The following is a 19,473-nucleotide window of genomic DNA, read 5'->3' as shown; positions in this document are numbered from 1 at the left end:
TGAGCATTCCTGAAAGTGCGAGTTACGGCTGAATTGTTTGAATGGGGAACTGGATAATTCGACAGACATTTCGTAGTGTTCGAGCGATGTAAATCTTTTGGATATATGTAGTTCTACGATCTACCAAATTCAAAGCTCTTTTTTGGTTTTGTAAATTGCAGCTAGATCAGAAGGGGTGACAAATTTCTTGCACCGTTTTCGGAAAAATCCTAAGCATCTAGCACCACTTTTGGCTATCTCGAATATGTGATCATTCAATAAAAGGGGATCTGTGATGCATACTGAAGTAGTACTGAAAGTTGATTAGTTTCCTGAATGCAAGTGCCACTCATAGTGTCATTGGGGTGGATTAATCCTTAACGACAGGAGACAGCATTGCGTTTTAGAAGCGTTCTACAGGGTTAATAATTTACTATTTGACAATGCTGTCGAGATCGGATTTAAATTTACATAAGCCATTAAAGTTCCACATCCTAATATAGAAACGAATATTAAAAGCTGAGGGTACTATCGCCAAAGAAACAGTTTAATGGATAAGAAGTGGCTATGGAGAAGGCAAACACCAGGTGGAACAACATTATCACGTGTCAGGTCACAAAAAACATCTGGCCAACACTAGATTGAAAGCGTTCAAGGTGCTTGCTATCTCTAAGCAGATCGCATTTAAGCGATAATAGGTGTCATAACCGGACACTGTCTAATAGGAATGCGACTAGGCGTGTTCTCAAATGAGAATCTGTATGGACGAGGAAGAGGAGGAAACAATTCTTCATCTTCTCTGTACATGCCCTGCTCTGGCTCAAAAACTCGAGAATTACCTAGGATAAATCTTCTTTTACTATCTAAAGGATCTATAAATCATATAAGCATAATCAGCCTCTCACATTTCGTAAGGGACTCAAACTGGCTCCATCGAGCTTTGGAGGAAGCCTCAAGATTCATGTGGTATTTGGGATTGTCAGGAACTTCTTTTCCTACGGATTTGTTCCCATATTGGGAAAAAATTCCTATGGAAAAATACCTATCGGCAACTTTTTTTCATGGAAAGATCTTGCGTTTTTCTCTCTGAATATTTCCCCGTTATTTTGTTGTCGGAATAATAATGAAAATATTAGTAAAAATTTATCTTTTTAGGGTCGAATTCATAGAAAAAAAAACAAAATATTGCTGATGGTTTCACAACTAAACTGTCTAAGGAAGATGTATCAAAATTTTGGAAAGTAGTAGAAAAAGAACTTAACAGCTTGGGCTTGGAACTTAACAGAATTTCCAACTCCTCATCCTACAAAAAAGGCATATCTTGTAACGTCGCTTTGGAACGAGAAATTGAAATCCAAAAAGAACTCTGCAATAAGGTTGAAGAGGAAGTTGAGGCTATGAAGCGACACCAAAAAGAAATATAATATCATTTAAAGAAAACATACAGGTCCATTGACAAAATTAGTGAGTTTCAGAAGATGTTGGGATGAAACCTCAAGGCACAACCTTGAAATGGAAGAGATGAGAATGCAGGAAGTTAAAGCAAAACTCGAGTTTCAAAAACGTTTACACAACAAAAACTTCGTTGTTCTCGTTGTATTTCATCGATTAATAATACAAATTATATTCTTTGCATTTTCAATAAAGGATTAGGTCTAGGACGAAAAACAAACAATTTTGTTTCACTTAAAATTGACTGTCAAATCATTCGAAAAATATGTTCGAAAATAAATTTATTATTTTCATGTTGGAAAAATTTGTTCCCAAGGAAAAAGAATTACGTGAGGCATTCCTGATAGTAGGAACTTGCTCCCTGGAAGGGAAAAAATTCTTGGGCAAAAATATTTCCCAAGGAATTTCCGATAAGGCTGATTAAGTTCAATTGTCCTTGGACTAAGGGCGTACATGAAAAGCAATACAAAATATAATTAGCAAATGAAAAGTGGGATGTCTGGATTTTGAGACATATTTTTGTTTGCACTTTATTACAATATCTTGAAGTTAGACTTAGTAATTATTTTAACGGTTTACTCAATAGCAATTCGAAAATAATTGTTGCTGACATTTTTGTAAAGGTATACAGTGGCTCCCATGACTAATCGGACATAGAAAATAAAAATGTTAACAGTGCAATTTCTCTAAAATAATAAATAATTTACCTCAGATTTATTAAAAAGAAACCCTTAAGTGTCATTTTAATTAATAAAATCTTATTTTAAATAAAAAAATAAAAATATGTGGTCCAAAAACTAAAAAAAATCCAACTATTCTGACTCTCACATATAATCGGACACTTGTTATTGATGCACTGTAGAGTGCTCAGTAACGGTACTTTTCCCGTCAAATTGTGATAGGCTTAAGTATTCCTCTTTCACTACTCATTTTCATTTGTTTCTTGAAAAGTTTTTGTTTTTTTTTTCCAAAATTTAAAAATGGCTCCCAAAGGCAAACAAACATCGGTTGAATTACGAAGATTGGTTATTTCGCATAGTCAGGATGGAAAATCAGTTCGCGAAATTGCCAAAATTGTCCAACGGAGCCATTCAACCGTTCAGGATATAATTTTAAGGTACAGAAATGAAAATAGGATCCTTAATATAAGCAGTATAGGACAGGGGAAAAAGTTGACTGCATACGAAGAAAAGCTACTTGTTCGGGAAGTCAAGGAAAATCCTTTCTTATCCTCGGAATCTCTAAAGGTTTTTTTGAAGGAGACCAGGAATAAGGAAGTGAGCAATGAAACAATCCGAAGAGTTCTTCGAAAACAAGATTTAAACGGCCGCGTGGCTCGAAAGAAGCCATTCATAAGCGAAAAAAATAGAAAGGAAAGGTTAACATTTGCTAGGGAACACTTAACTAAGGATTCTTCGTTCTGGAATAAGGTAAAATGTGTTAAATTTGTATTGTTTGAGTGCGGTTAGACATTATAACATCATGAAATAGGTTTTGTTTACGGATGAGAGTAAATTTAACTTGAAGGGATCAGATGGACGAAAGTTTGTGTGGAGAAAAGCAAACGAAGAATTTTCCCATAAACATACACGGGCAACTGTGAAACATGGGGGTGGGTATGTCATGGTATGGGGATGCATGTCGAGTTCTGGTGTTGGGAACTTGCACTTTGTGGAAGGTAAAATGGACCAAAAGGGTTATATTAACATTTTAAAGAAGAATTTGGTGCCAAGTGTCAACAAGCTGGGAATAAATGACAATTTTATCTTCTATCAAGACAACAACCCCAAGCACACGTCTTATACAGCAAGGTCGTGGTTGCTGTATAATTGTCCCAAAGTGCTAAAAACACCTGCACAGTCCCCCGACCTTAATGCAATTGAGCATATTTGGGACGAACTGGGACGTCGCATTGCACAAAAAAGTTACAGAAACATTCATGAGCTTACGACTGGTCTCCAAGAAGAATGGGAAAAAATACCAGCAGAAATTTGTAGAAAACTGGTGTCTTCAATGCCTCGACGCCTTGAGGAAGTAATAAAGTCAAAAGGATACGCCACAAAATATTAAATGCAATGTGTCCGATTATATGTGAGACAGGAAGTTAGGAAGTTTTTTAAGTTTTTTGTTAATTGTTTTTAAATGAATATTCAGAATGTTGTTTTTGATATAAATTAAATATGAGTTAAATATGATTCTTTATGATGTTTAATTTTCACACCACCCATACATTTTATTAGAGAAATTGCACTTCCAAAATTCTTCTTTTCAATGTCCGATTAGTCGTGGGAGCCACTGTAGGTACATTTCGGTTAATTTCGATATGTACATCAAGTGAATTGGAAATTATTTTTTATTTTAATGTAATCAGTGTTTCCAACGGTGGTCAGCCATCAGCCAAGGAGGGGGAGTTACATGAAGCATAGGAAAACCATGCAAATGCTATAACTATTTGAGACTGGTTAAAGTGTGATCGTATCCTTTTCGAGTCGGTCGCTACAAACAAAAAGTTTTGGCTTATATGGTCATACATTCCTCATGTTTCAAGAGGCTGATGAACTGTTGAGCAAAAAAATCTCCATCACGATACATGAAACAGGTCTCGGGAATGGACTGATCTCACGACGAAAACCATGTTTGGAAACAACGATTTGTGAAATTTCTTATGGAACGTAAGATCACTCTAGAGCTCGAACTGTAGAGCAGAAATCAAAAATGCAAGGCTGACATAACAGCGTTACAAGAGATACGATGTACAGGGAGTAATGTTTTACAAAAGAAATAATATGACGCGTATTATAGATGTCATACAAAACAACATGTAATCGGAGAAGGATTCCTAGTCAGTGAAAAAGTCATATCTACTGTCATTGGCTTTAACGCTAATGTTAACGAAGACGAAGAGGCTTACTATGAACAAGTCAAAATGCTCTCAATGGCTGCCAAAGGTATAATAATAGTCAACCTTTTGGATTTGAATGCAAAAATGTGTGGGGGGTCGGTATTCAGCCATTAAGCAGGTACCCATTGTTTGCATATTTTAACTGCAAAAATATAATATGTAATTAAAAACTTATTATAATTACTTATCTATTTGCATTTTTGCATCATTGCACATTTAATTTAAAGGTTATTGGGTTTCCTTTTCAATTCATCACATGGATTTCTTGTTATCTTTAAAATAGGTCAAATAAAGTTAAATTCTGAAATTCTTTCTTCAACCATTTCATTGCCGAATCAGGAGTTCCCCAGGGTAGTCATTAAGGACCTCTACTCTTTATTTTAGCTATCAAAGATGTCCATTTTGGAGAGAAGTAAAGTTAGTTTTCATTCCCAAGGCGGGCAAATGCTCGCATGTCCACCCTTAAGATCTAAGACCTATTAGCCTATCATCATTCATTCTCAAAACTCTGAAACGATTGATTGATATCCATATACGTAATAGCATTGATAAGAGACTATCGATGTCTCAGCATGCTTACTGCAAAGGCAAATCGGTAGAAACAGCCTTGCACACTCTGGTAAGAACTATCGAATACTCCCTAGAGCAAAAGGAATATACTATGATGGACTTCCTGGATATTGAGGGCGCTTTCAACAACGTTGACACATCCGCTATCACTTCTGCTATGACAACCCTAAACGTCGAATACTAACTCTGTGAGTTGATTAATCTAATGTTAAAAAGCAGGATCATTAACTCTTAGATGGATCCTTATACACTTATACTAATGTACGGGGTTGCAGTATGGTGGACTGCACTGGAGAAAGTCACGTACTACGACAAACTCAGCAAAGTCCGCACACTGCATGTCTCTGCATAAGCGGGACATTGAGAACCACACGCCCTCAGCAGCGTTAGACACTCTCCTCCATCTGACACCCCTCAACATCTTCAGTAAACAAGTGGCAGCGAGTATAGCTACAAGACTCAACGCCTCATCTCAATGGAACAACAACAATGTGGAGCAATCCCTCATTTTGAACCAAAGTACACAGGCTACATTATTCCATAACCAAAATTTGGAAAAAAAAACTTCCTAATATCCATTCCATCCAGAGATGAATGGGAAGACGAAAAACTCCTGGATAATAAAAGCATTCATTTTTATACAGATGGATCCAAGACAAATGAGGGAGTTGGTAGTGGTGTGTACTCAGCTTAATCTAAGCAGCTCATTCCGCCTCTCTAATCATTGTAGCGTCTTCCAAGCGGACATTTAAGCGATCAAAGAGGTTCTATCCTGGCTAAGAGAAAACATGATAGCAACTTCTGATATCCGCATCTTCTCTGAGAGTCAGGCTGCTATTAAATCTATTGACGGTGTCTCAATCAAATCTCGAACGGCCCTCGATTGTCGATCGTCTCTTATGGAAATGGTGCAGTAACTTAACATTCACGTATTTTGGGTGCCGGCCACAGAGACATCACAGGAAATTATAATTATACCTATTTCACCTGAAAAGGAGGAGATAGGTATAACGATAGCTACATGTAAACTCATGCTAAAAGAAACAGCTTTTGCGATAGCAAACTCTAGGTGGAACAATTTACCAACATGGGCAGCCACAAAACTCATATGGCCTTCACTGGACCTAAGGCGCTCTAAAGACTTGTTATCTCAAAGCAGATTTCATATTAGCTCCCTAATATGTGTCCTTATGGGAAACTGTCTTATAGGCAAACACTCAATACGACTTGGTGTAGCCTCAAATGACTTCTGCAGGAGCTGTATGGACGAAGAAGAAGAGGAAACAATCACTCACCTTCTCTGCACTTGCCCTGCTCTTTCACTAAGACACAAACTTCATCTGGGAGACTACTCTTTCGATAATCCCAGTGAACTAGCTAAAAAGGATATCAAATATCTTCTTCGCTTTATAAAAAGCTAAAAATGGTTCGACTAGTAAGAAGTAATTCTCTAGATTCATGTGGTATCACAATGGGCCTTTTCTTCTGGCCTAAGTATGTGGATTTTGAATCCGCAGCCACTTTAACCTAACCTAACCTAGGTTAACCTAACCTAACCTAGGTATACAAATGTTCAGAAGTATAAAGTCTTAAATCGATTGATTACAACTCCACGAGGATATTAAGATTTTTGTTATTTGGTACAAAAGAATCGAGCTAAACCTTAACCCAATTAAATGTCAGACAATGACTTTTTCAAAGGAACTTACTAATGATTTGATCGATTATAAAATATCGCAGCAATCTATTCATCCCGATAATAGTTTGAAGATCATTTACTGGAACGAAACTTAAATAACTTAAGTATAACATAAGCTCTTATGTGACAGTCTACGTAGAATAAAAAGTGGAAAATCAATGTATAACGCACTTAAATGTTCTATTCATTTGTTTGTTTTTTAATTTGTATTCGTATTTAATTATGTTTTATTCTACGTTTGTTTTATTGTATTTTTAAAGTGCATTATGTTATTGTAGTTCGTTTTATATTTTACTAACTACTAACACTGCACTTAAGCATTGAAAACCAGTGGCAACATTGCCTTGCAGCCATCAGAGATGCCGCTTCTGGAGTGCTAGGTTTCACACGGCCACCACAGCGAAACCAAGCGCACGCGGCTAAACAAGAGGCATACAAAACGGCGCTGCACAAAAGGACTAGAGCTGCTCGCGAGCTCTACGAGCAGAAGAGGAGAGAGGAACACCGGCTTCTTAGGTGGAAAAAAAGAGAGCATGAGAAGCGCGCGATCGAGGAGATAGAGGGATGTCACAACAGGAATGAGGTTCGTAAATTTTACCAAAAGGTACAAAAAACCTCCCAGCCACGAACCGAAGCCTGAAAAGACGATCAGGGGAACATCGTAGTAGAACCGCAGTCGATGCTGAGAATATGGAAAGATCACTTCTCCAAATTATATAACGGCGATGACGAACCGAATTCCGCTGTAAGGGAGATAGAATCACTCAACCTCGGCGACGCAGATCAACAATTCCGCCTACCCGACCTTGACGAAGTGAAGATAGCTATATCTAAACTTAAGTCAAACAAAGCTGCTGGAGCTGACGGCATCGCTGCCGAACTTTTCAAAGCAGCAGGCGATGACTTGGTAGGGAGCATGCACCAACTCATCTGCAAAATATGGTCGGAAGAAAGCATGCCCGATGAGTGGAATCTCAGCATAGTGTGCCCGATACATAAGAAAGGAGACCCTCTAAACTGCGCCAACTACAGAGGCATCAGTCTCCTTAACATTGCGTATAAGATCCTCTCTGCCGTGTTATGTGAACGTCTGCAGCCATTCGTCAACAACCTGATTGGTCCTTATCAGTGTGGCTTCAGACCAGGAAAGTCCACTATCGACCAAATATTCACACTACGGCAGGTCTTGGAAAAAACCCAGGAGCTTCAAATCGATACCCACCATCTCTTTATCGATTTTAAAGCCGCGTATGACAGCATCTATAGGGAAGAGCTCTACAGAGCAATTTCTAGTTTTGGCATCCCTGTCAAACTTATCCGTTTGTGCGATGCAGATTGACGATGGAGAATGCACGCTGCTCTATCAAGGTCGGAAAAGATCTTACCGATGCATTTGATGTCAAAAAAGGTTTTAGACAAGGCGATGCACTGTCATGCGACTTCTTCAACATCGTTCTGGAAAGAATTGTGCAAAACTCAACCGTCAACACTAGAGGCACAATCTTCCAAAAATCCATCCAATTACTCGGATACGCAGATGATATTGACATAATTGGAAGATCAAAGCGTGATGTCAGTGGAGCGTTTTTGAGCAATGCGACGGAAGCGAAGAAGATGGGTTTAGTGGTCAATGAGGGCAAGACCAAGTATATGCTGTCATCAAAAAAGGACACTGAACGACGACGTCTTGGACAAAACGTCACCATGGACAGCTATAACTTTGAGGTAGTTAAGGACTTTGTCTACCTAGGCACCGCTATTAATGCAGACAACGACACCAGCGCTGAAATCAAACGAAGAATAACTCTTGCAAATCGCTGCTTCTTTGGACTTAGAAGGCAATTGAGAAGTAAAGTCCTCTCTCGAGCATGTAAAATCACCATCTATAAGACACTAATCATCCCGGTTATCATTTATGGCGCTGAGGCCTAGACCCTGTCAAAGAAAGATGAGAGCGTCTCAGGATGCTTCGAGAGAAAAATTCTTCGGGTGATTTTTGGTCCCGTACGCATAGATGGAGAATGGAGGAGAAGATATAACGACGAACTGTATAGCGACACTGACCTAGTTAGCAGAATTAAAGTCCAACGGCTTAGATGGCTAGGTCATGTAGAGCGGATGGACATCAATGCTCCAGCCCTGAAGGTCTTCGAATCCAATCGCGAGGGACGGCGCGCGCAGTAGAGGAAGACCGCCACTCAGGTGGCGCACCCAGGTAAGAGAGGACCTCAACCAACTTGGCGTGCGAAACTGGAGACAGCTAGCTAGGGACCGAACTGGCTGGATACGCATGTTGGTTGAGGCCCAGGTCCGCCCCGGACTGTAGCGCCACCTTAAGTAAGTAAGTACTAACACTGCACTAGGTGATGAGCCAGTTGAGCACACTTTATGTGTTTGTAATTCTTAGGTCGTACAATATAGCTTGTAACAATAAATGTATACATGATAACTCTTTAAGATCAAATAAAGTATATATTCATCCATATACAGTGCCGGTTAAAAAAATAGCACCACTAGTCAAAGTTTTATTTCAAGCATAAAAAAAAAATTATAGCAAAATATTTATGGCCTGTACCGTAATACTATTATTGCTTGAAGTGTTATCCCTCTCTCTTGTGCAACTCTGTATTTAAAATGATAACAGTTTTTGTTCTATGCGGCCATATGCGAAAAAATAGTTTTTTTTTTGTCATACATACTTTTTGCATTATTATTTTTCAAGGCAAGGCTATTAAATATCAAATTGTAATTGCCTTATTAATTTCTGCCCATTTCAAAATCAAAATTTAGTTAAAAAAGAAAACAAAAATGGGTCGCGGAAAACACTGCACGGACGTAAATCCTACAGTGAAGTTCAGTGTTTAGTGGGGTGCTCCAACAAAATGATAAGGAACGCAATATTATATGCTCCCTAAGGTGAAAGTCTTGGACGAAAACCTGCAATGACGTTTTGATACCAAAAACTCGTTTGGCCTTTGATTGAAAGGGATAGATTGATAGAGAAGCTTCATAGCGATTATGTTTTTGTCGCATTGAGGTTTGATTCAGTTTGGTAGATAGAAAAGATTTTACCCTTCATAGGAATGTTAACCATTTCCGCAGGTGAGCTATGAAGGGCTGATCCTTGCCTGGCTAGCTCGTCAGCCCGTTCATTTCCCACGATACCACTATGTCCCGGAACTCAGATCAGGGTGACACCGAGGTTAATATTCAGGTTCGCAAGCTCATCGCGACATTGCTGGACCAATTTACATGAGGATATGGCCGAGTTAATGGCTTTGACAGCTGCCTGACTGTCTGTAAAGATAGCCACATTACGGTTTTGGTTTGTGTTTTGTTTAAGTATCTTACATACCTCCCTTATTGAAAACAGTTCAGCCTGAAAAACGCTAGCAAAGTCAGGATTTTGGATAACCTAAAGGATTAAGCTACATTTAGGGACTCAGAAAAGATCCCAGAACCAACTCCGCACTCCATCTTTGAGCCGTCAGTAAAGATGGTTGTGTCGAAACCTATCGACACGATGTCATCCTCCCAATCTTCTCTCGATGGGAAAATAACCTTAAAACCCTTACTAAGGTTTAAAGTAAGAGTGCAGTAGTCAGTGTCTACCGAGATAATATCTGAGGGAATCAATTTCGTAGTGTTGCTGTGACCATAAGGTTTTGACAACCAGCTATTTGATTCCTTCAGCCTAATAGCGCTGCAGGAAACTACGAGTATGTATTTAATAAAAAAGTCGATTGGTAGAAGATCTAAAATAACGTTTAAGGCGTCCGTTGGGCAAGTACGCATGGCCCCTGTGGTGCCCACGCAAGCTGTTCTCTGAACCTTCTTTAGCTTATTAATATTATAGGCTTTGCTAAGAGCAGGCCACCACACAATCGAACGATATGTTAAGATTGGGCGTACAACGGCTGTGTACGTCCATAAAATCATCTTGAACTGAAGTCCATACTTTTTGCCGAAAGTTTTGCAAGCATAATGGTATGGGCACCTTTTTCATATAAGTTGGGCCCATTCATTTGATAAAAGACAGTTATGGATAAACATGTTTATGTTGACATTCTCCAATCATGTTATGCTCCCTTATGCAAGAAAAATGCCGCTTTTGTGGGTCTTCCAAGGATAACGACCCCAAACATACCAGCAGAAAGGCAAAACAATGGTTTGCGGACAACTTAATTAATGTAATGGAATGGCCAGCGCAATCGCCTGACCTAAACCCCATTGAAAATTTATGAACTGACGTGAAGAAATCTGTCTCCCAAATTAAGCAATCAGTCACTCTGGGATGCAATTAAGATGTCTTGGGAGAGTATTTCAGTCCAAAAGTCCCAAGGCTTGATCAATTCCATGACCAGGCGATGTGAAGCCGTTAAAGCCAACAAAGGATATTCAACTAAATATAAGTGAAATGGACACTTTTTTAAGACCAATAGTTTTTATTATTTTTTTAGGTTTAATTTGAATAACAAGCAGTGGTGCTATTTTTGTACAGATTATTTTTTTATATTTTTTAGAAAAATTAAATCTATTTTCTTAAATTGTTAAATAAAAAAAATGATTTCTTTTTGCAATGTTTTTTTTAATAATATTTCATTCTCTGACACATTCAAAATGTTTCTTTATTTATTAGAATTAACTTTGTTTTTCAAAGAGATTTTTTGGTTCGCAATGGTGCTATTATTTTTACCGCAGCTGTACATAAAGTTGACAAAACTTGAAACTAAATAGCATATCAAATCACAGAAATTGAAAGTAAAAGAACAAACCCAAACCCCATTATCGAATTAAGTGAAATTCTGACAGACGGCAATTACGTCATATCTACGGTTGTTGATTTATAAGAATATAATGCGGATTTATTTTCAACCACAAAAAATCGATTCTTGTTAGAGATTTGGATTCCGAATCTGCGGTAGAATTGGCGACACACGCCGATGATGCCAATGATCATCCGTCTGTGTAGTGTAACTCTACTCAATTAGGTTAAAGAATGTCCAAAGAGAATTGTCAAAATAATGATTGTCGGATCTTGTTAGACAAATTAAAAATGTTAAATTCATGTACCTCCTAGGTATAGATTGGAATCTTAATTTTGAATGCAGAGAATGATTCAGATCCAAATCATTTTCGCAAAGAATAAAAAATCCAAACAAGAAATTAATAATCTATGAAAAATCTTGTAAATAATAAATTTCAACTTACATTTGTTTTGTCTTCATCGCTTCCAGCTGGAATAGTTTGATCTGTTGATGCACTGGCTGATGATGATGCAGTGTTGATAGAATCATTCGCCAGAGATGTTACGGATGTGATCGACGACGAATCATTAATATTTATCTGTCCACCAGATGAAGAAGTAGAAGAAGAACACTCAGCCGCAGCTCCACTAGCTCCAGTTCCTGCAATGGCATTGCAGGGAGTTGTTGTGGTAGTAGTCGTTGTTGAATTTGATGAACAAGCAGCAACGGACGCCAACGAAGATGCGTTTATATCATTGTTCATTTTAGTTGTTAATCAATTTTATATTAGCGCATTTGAGAAAAATGTTGGCCAACTCTGCTGACAAACAACTCTTAACAACCTCTCTAAACTATAAGCTCTATGTACTGCTTTCGGTCTTGAGTTATAATATTGTCTTCTTCTCAAACACTATTCTTGTCACAATGTTGAGAAATTTAAAATACTAATATTTAGGTGACGGATAGAAAGATGCTAATGACACTATGTGATGCAATTAATTGATTTTCATCAGACCACGACGTTGGGCAGGATATTGAGTCAAGTGTCTATGTTGATTCCACTCAACACTCAGCACATAGAAGAAGAAGGCAAAAAGACAATTTTCCTTAGCCTCAGCTGTTAGTTACTCATTGCTTTGAACTGTCTGTTACAAAAATGTTATTTCAATCAAACAAAATTGTATTGTTTTTGTTTATTGTTTATTATAACTCTTAACAATCCATTTCAATTTTACTCACTTGCAAAATTGTTCTTTTAACCATCTTATTGAAATGCGTACAACACAATTCCAAAGGAGAAAGCTGTCGTTCTTTTTAATTAAACTTGCAATATTTTGACGAAAAATCAAAACCAATTAGTCAAAAACTTGCAAAGATTGTAATTAGATATTTGTTTTTGATATTTTTTTAATAATTACTTTTCCAAACAATAGAGATCGAGATTTGATTTATGTAGATTTAAGAATTCCAATATGAAAACGGCAAACATGAATATTTCTTATTCAGTCTGTTTCAGTAAAAAGAAAATAAACGTATTCACTTGTTCATAAGAAAAGAAAACATATCATCATCATTTAACGTTAACGCACATTAAAGGGAACGAGAAGAAACGCACTTACGACGACGAGGTAGAAAAATTCTGACAGCAACGCACGGCACCACTATATCCGTCTCGTTTTTATATTGAAGTTTTACAAAACACACGTCATTTTTCTATCGGTTTTACTCTTTTTTTTTTTCGTTTCGTCCGTCCGTTCTGTCCGTAGCTAAAGCTATATGGACACAGAACACAGACTAAGGGCAGGAAAAATTGTAAATTTACACCTCTAATTTTCCAGCGATATTATCCTAATCCTGCATTGTGTCCCGATCCCGAGCAACAATTAGTTCCGTTCCGGTATGGTTTTATTTTTTTTTTATTTTCAAAAACTCAAAACTCACGAATAATATTTTGAAAATTTATTGCAAATTTTGTCCAAAAACAAATGCAGGGAAATATCGATATGACGAGAACGCTGTTGTCACTGGGTTTGCTGCTGCAAGCCTGCAAGTCACTGCTTTGCTTTTGCTTTGCTTATTAGAGCTTACTGGCTCTAGCACTGGGGCTGCGCTATTAAGATGGAATTACTTGCATTTTTTTGCAACACATTTTCGATAGAAATTATGAATTTATTTGATTTTAATTCCACATTTTCGAGGGTAATTTTCATCGTCTTAACGAAAACAAAAAGAAAACGATGATATATGTATGCTGTAGTCCTTTTTTCCTTCTCTTTGGGACTTACACTTAGTTCTTTCCGAATCCGACAAATTTTCTTCTAGAATTTTGCAATCACAAGCGAAGCACTTTTTCCACGATAATTAGTAATTTAAATCGGTTATAAACTTAATAATTTAATAATTTATCGTTTGATTAGTGAGTTTTTTGATTGACGATGCGATTTTTTTGAAGAAAAGTCTGCATAAAAATTCTCACAAGAAAAACGAAGACGGCCATGACCAGAAAATCTTGTAGTAAAGTGTATCACTCGGTTCGGTTTTGCGATAAAATTGGTCTTTTTTATCCGATGAGAAAAAAGATATATTTCCCTGTGAAGTTAGTGCAGGTTGGACAATCACATATGGATAGAACTGTACTTATGAGAGCTTATTTTCGTACTGTACGATGTGTGGCCTATTTTAAAGTATGTGCAACCTTAAAGTACAAAAGGTTTCTTAAAATAGAAATTTTGATGTTAAAAATATTCATAATGCAAGTTTTTTCTTTTCATTAATTAATTGCAAATAAATAAAGAGTCTGTTACACAAGGTAAAAGTAAAGTCACAGTTAAGGTACATAGAAAAAAATAGCGTTTCACAATCATTAGTGAATGTGTCAAGTAACTGACAGTTAGTAGAAATTAAAGAACCGAGAAGCAACGCTATTTGCAATTTTCTTTTTCAACTGAAATTGATATTCTTTCGGCACCTTAACCTTAGATGATGAATAAGACGAGTTTATTTTTAATTTAGTTGACAGTTCTAGCTATCATTGGTTTTCATCACTGAAAACAACCATTGAAATTTGTTTGACAGGTAGTTTCCTGATTGAAATCCAACGAAAAATGTTAACTGACATCTGCCATTAGAATTGTTTGAAATTAGAACACACATCAGTTGAACGATTTATTTCACTCTTGAACATCAAAGTATCAGCTGTTGAGGAAAAGGAATTTCCGTCCGGAAAATAGCAAAATATGTTTTTAATGAAAATTGAAATGATGAAATTTGAATGAAATCATTTCAAACCAAAGGGAAACACCTCCAAATATCCATTCAAATATATTTCCGGGTGTCGATTATAGCTATAACTGGCCCCGTGAGAAATAAAACAAATGCATCCAAGAAATCGAGCATTTAAAGAAATAAGCTATGAGTTGTTTATATCAATATATGTTGTCTAGCTGCAAGTACAGAAGCGCTTTAACTCCTCCTGAAGCATAAAGCAGCAACAAGACCCTTCTACCTATCCCGATTCACCGCAACTGACCTCAGCTGCGGCCACGATTGAATACCTTGAGACCGAAAAACTGATGACCTCCAAGTTGTCTTTGGTCTTTCAACGCGTCTATTACCCTGGGAATTCTATTGGACGGATTGTTTTGCTATATTGTCGTCCGGTTTCCTAAGTGCATGGCCTATCTAACGCCATTTCCGTTGCATGATGTCTACATCCAATTATTTTTGTCCGGTCCTATTCCACAGCTTAACGTTAGAAATGGATCCTCAGAATAGAGCGCAGACAACGGTTAACGAAAGCTTGTAGTCTGCAAGAGATATTGGCAGAGAATTTCCATGTTTCAGAAGCATATAACAGCACTGATTTGACGTTGGATTCGAAGAGATTTAACTTGGTGCGTAGCGATATTTTGCTAGAGTTCCACACAGGAGAAAGGATTCCAAATGCACTATGGGTTTTGTTTATTCTTCTGTTTACATTCAGGTCCGTTCCGCCATCGAGAGATATAAAACTTCCCAGGTTATTAAACTGCTCGTCCTCCTCTATGGCACCCTGCCCTAGAATAACTTGTGTGCTTTGGCCCGTGGTCATTACTTTGGTCTTATTTGTGTTAATCCTTAAGGAAGCCACCTCTCCATTTAATTGCAGTGAATGACACTTCTGATTTAAGCCTGCCGTGTTGTTTGCCATGAGAAATATATCGTCAGCATAATTATTTGGCTAAGCTTGTCAAACAGACTCCATTGGATACCGTGTCTTTCATTTGTACCCTCCGTGGAAGTCATCACATCGTCAATCGCCAGCAAAAACAGATTTGGTGACAAGACATCTCCTTGTCTCACTCCTTGACGCACATCGAAGGAGTCGGAAAGCTGTCTATTGTGCAACACAAAATCCTTGCGTTGTTGTACGATTCTATAATAACAGCAACAATTTTCTCAGGGGTTCCTAGCGCAATAAGCGATCTCCAGATGCATTCACGATTGACCAAATCAAGCGCCTTCTTAAAATCTACAAACATTAGGTACAGCGGTGATTGGTACTCAGATGATTGTTCGAGTATGATTCGCAAGGTGTTGATGTGGTCGACGCATAATCGGCCACTGCGAAATCCCGCTTGGCGCCTATTGAGGGTAGACTTGGTCCTGGTTTTAATTCACTCGAAAATAATTGTGGCCAATTACCGTGCCAATTATTACAATTTTTGAGGTTTCCTTTCTTTGGTAACTTACACTAACTCTATCCTTCCAGTCCCTTGAGTAAGTTTCACTCTCCAAGACAGCCTGCACGATTTTAAGCAAAATACGGGAAGCTGCCTCAGGGTCTGCCTATAGGAATTCTGCGGGAATACCATCAAGTCCAGCTGCTTTGCTTTTCTTTAGAAGATGTATCGCATTGCTAGAAGATCTGCGCATGTTTTTCAATTGTTGATTCAATTCTGCATTGTGGTCATCATTTAGCAGCGCACAAAAGTGCTCCCGCCATCTTTGTCATTTATATACAATACAATATGAAAATTTCATGCCAACACAAATGTAAGCAAATTTATTTAGTTATTTAAATTGAATATTTATTTGAACAAGTAAAAACCACATTCATACCGTATTATTAAAGAATTAATGCAATAAATCCAATGAACCATCTGTATTCCGTGAGATGCTCCTTTCTGAATGTAGTGAGCTTCTCAGGAGTAAAAGCATCTGAAAGATGTATTGTCAACATCGTTTCATAAGCGATTGCAAAGTTGTGCAAAAGTTACAAAGTTAGTTTCATTATTTGTTTTAAATGAAATGAGTGTCCCTTATGACGCCCTAATATTTTCAACGTTTTAGCACTTTTCTCTTTCGTGTCATTGTGACAAGGGCACTTTTTTTTATTTTCTATAATATTTTTTTTTCGGCCATAGGGCTGATCAATAGATCTTCTTGACATTTGGCTCCGAGCCATTTGGACCTGATCCAATTGGACATTGGTCCAATTTATACGGCATACACGACCGAGTCACACCCACTTTGACAGCTTGATTATTTTTCATTTTGATCACAAACAAATAAATGTGTATCTGGATAGTAACCAACATAGAAATGGGTTTTTATGTACATTCGTTTGTTCTGAAAAATATCTTCAAAGCACAAGACTTGTAAGCGGAAAAACATGGCCGAAAATAGCAACCCCATATAATAAAATTAGGCAATTGGCCCAGAAAAAAAAATAATAAAAAAAGGAAAAGAGTATGTCTAGCTTATCAAACTTCTACAGAAGATTGGTTTAACAAATTTAATAGTTGCCAAATTCATACATTTATAAGAATGGAAATGCAACGCACAATTTTCTTTAAATAGGATTCAATTGGTAAGTAATTTAAGTGGTGCCCTACTACTCAGAACTTTTCTTTTCTATTAGGCTTTTTGTCAAAGAAAATAAAGTTAAACAAAATACAAAAATCAAGTTCCAAAAGTTTCTTTACATTTCCCCTGAACCTACAGAATGGCGCGTGGCATTAAGGAAAAATAGATGGCACCAGTATGTCAACTAGTATGTCAACTAAACCTATTCTTTCACCTCAGTTATTCTGCTATATATTCTTATATTTTATTGCATTGCTTCCTGCAAACTTTTTAATAAGCTTCCTTTAGAAGTTCGTAAAATAAAAAATATTAGCGCGCTTTTAAAAGAAATAAAGTTATGACTTCTTGATATAGACCACCAGGAAATAGAAACGTCTATATCAAATATGATTTGTTTGCTGAAACTTAACTGTAAAAAATATTTTTAATTTTCAAATTTCTTTTTGCTAAAACTATTTTTATTTTTCTAATGCATAATTTTCAATGTATAATTTATATTAATTTTTTGCCTTCCATTATATTTTTTGTAACCCCATACAAAATAAAATCGATTTGACACCACCACTATTTAAAACAAATAATTATTGTCACTTTTAAACTTAATATTATTTTTAACAATGTCTATGTATTCAAGCGCAATATAATATATGAATTTATTAATAAGAATGAAGAATTTATCTATCTATATCGTATCTATGTCGGTTTTGAAACTTTAAAAAGGAAATATGTAAACAAACCGAACTATAATCTGTTGTCATAATGAACTGATTTATAGAAATAACCATTGACATATCATATACCACACTGCTAGTGGTGTGAATATTCCATACAAAATTTGAATAAAAATGGTTCCACTTCAAATTAGCTATACTAGCCCTTCCAGGCACAGTGGCAAAAAAGTTATGAAACATTTAGTGACATCTGTTTTTATTTAGTTGAGATAAGCTTTTTCTGACATAGAAGGTATTGACATCTAGTATAATTTGTTGAGGACAAACAATGCCATGTTTTTGTATGTCATTGAAAAATGTTGACAGTTCGTGCAAAAGAAAGCAGAAGCAAGCTGTGCGCTGTGAGTATTTTGTGACACAAACTAAGGAATGGATTTGAGGTGACCGTCTAGTTTGTGTCGCTTATCAAGCAGAATGTATCAAAAATCAAATGGGGTGGCGCAACAGTCCGTTGTGAACCAGGGCCTAGTGACTTACAACTCTCAACCATTCCTGTGTGCGAGTAATGTTGTCAGGAATGGAGGGGACCTACAATTTTATGCCGAATCCGAACGGCTAGTTTGAGAAAGCACTTTTTCAGTAGAATGTATAGTTTATCTTATTTGCTCATCACAAAGTCATGATAGATGCAATTAGTGAATCGCCGAGAACTAGTGGAAATCCTTTAAACAAAAAACATCGTGTAAAGTTGTGCTGCTGCTGCTGTCGTTGAAACCTTGTAACTCCGCCATCACTCTGACTGCAGTGGACACAGTAGTCTTTGCTGAATTGGATTTGTTTCCGATTGTAAGCGTTTTTAAAGTAAAGTAATGTTTACAAAATTGTCAATCATATGGAATATGCTCAAACGGAAACAAGATGTTCTAAATAACAAGGCTGGACTGATTTCTGACGTACAATTAGAACTTGGCCCTTGGCAGGTTTTGATTTGGCTGTACGCTTTCTCCTCCGTTGCTGCCAGATAAGCCTGTGTTGTGTGATTACAGTTCGCAAGTACTAAAATGATGCCTAGGGAGATAGTGAGCGTAAATGTCAACTCCTCTGTCGTGGCCGATACATGAAATACAATTTGATCTATGATCGCGGTACCAAATTTGGCCTGTGCTCACATTCAGCGAGATAGAAGAGTATACTCATGTCACTTCCCTTAACAGCAGTAAGATCGGAAAGTGTCTGCACTTCAAGTTCACAAAATTTTTAATTTCTTGTAGTAGAATCAAAGGATCCGGTGAAGCTAGTTCCACAGTCATCAGCAATTCTACCAGATTCATCAGGTAAACGTTGGAACTATCGCTATAACCATATTTTAATAAGCACAGGATATTTCAACATTCGTTAAATTTCAATCTTCAAAACAAATTTAAATTATTTCTAATGATGCTGTTATTGATAAAAACATATGTTGCTACATTCGTAAACGTGTAAATTTAATATGCATAATATGTATGTGTGTATATTCTTCTTTTTATGTATTTTGTATCATAAATTCCCCCTGTTTCGATCTTTGAATAAACTATGCATGTATGTTATTTTGATGTAAAGTTG

General features: G+C 37.0%; 1 protein-coding gene across 1 annotated transcript in view; it reads right to left on the bottom strand.

Annotated features, from left to right (window-relative positions):
- The window catches only part of LOC129942970 (serine-rich adhesin for platelets), a 46,436-nt gene extending 32,542 nt beyond the window's left edge, over nt 1-13,894 (bottom strand). The window contains exon 1 of the mRNA XM_056052161.1: nt 11,814-13,894. Coding sequence (XP_055908136.1) covers nt 11,814-12,113 — 300 coding nt within the window. The 5' untranslated portion in view covers nt 12,114-13,894. The remainder of the gene's footprint in view (nt 1-11,813) is intronic.
- Nucleotides 13,895-19,473: the final 5,579 nt, after the last annotated feature.

The sequence above is a fragment of the Eupeodes corollae genome, chromosome 1, assembly GCF_945859685.1.
Source record: "Eupeodes corollae chromosome 1, idEupCoro1.1, whole genome shotgun sequence".
NCBI classification, from domain to species: domain Eukaryota; kingdom Metazoa; phylum Arthropoda; class Insecta; order Diptera; family Syrphidae; genus Eupeodes; species Eupeodes corollae.
Note: the sequence above shows the minus strand (reverse complement) of the source record. Positions and strands in the feature narration are given on the sequence as shown.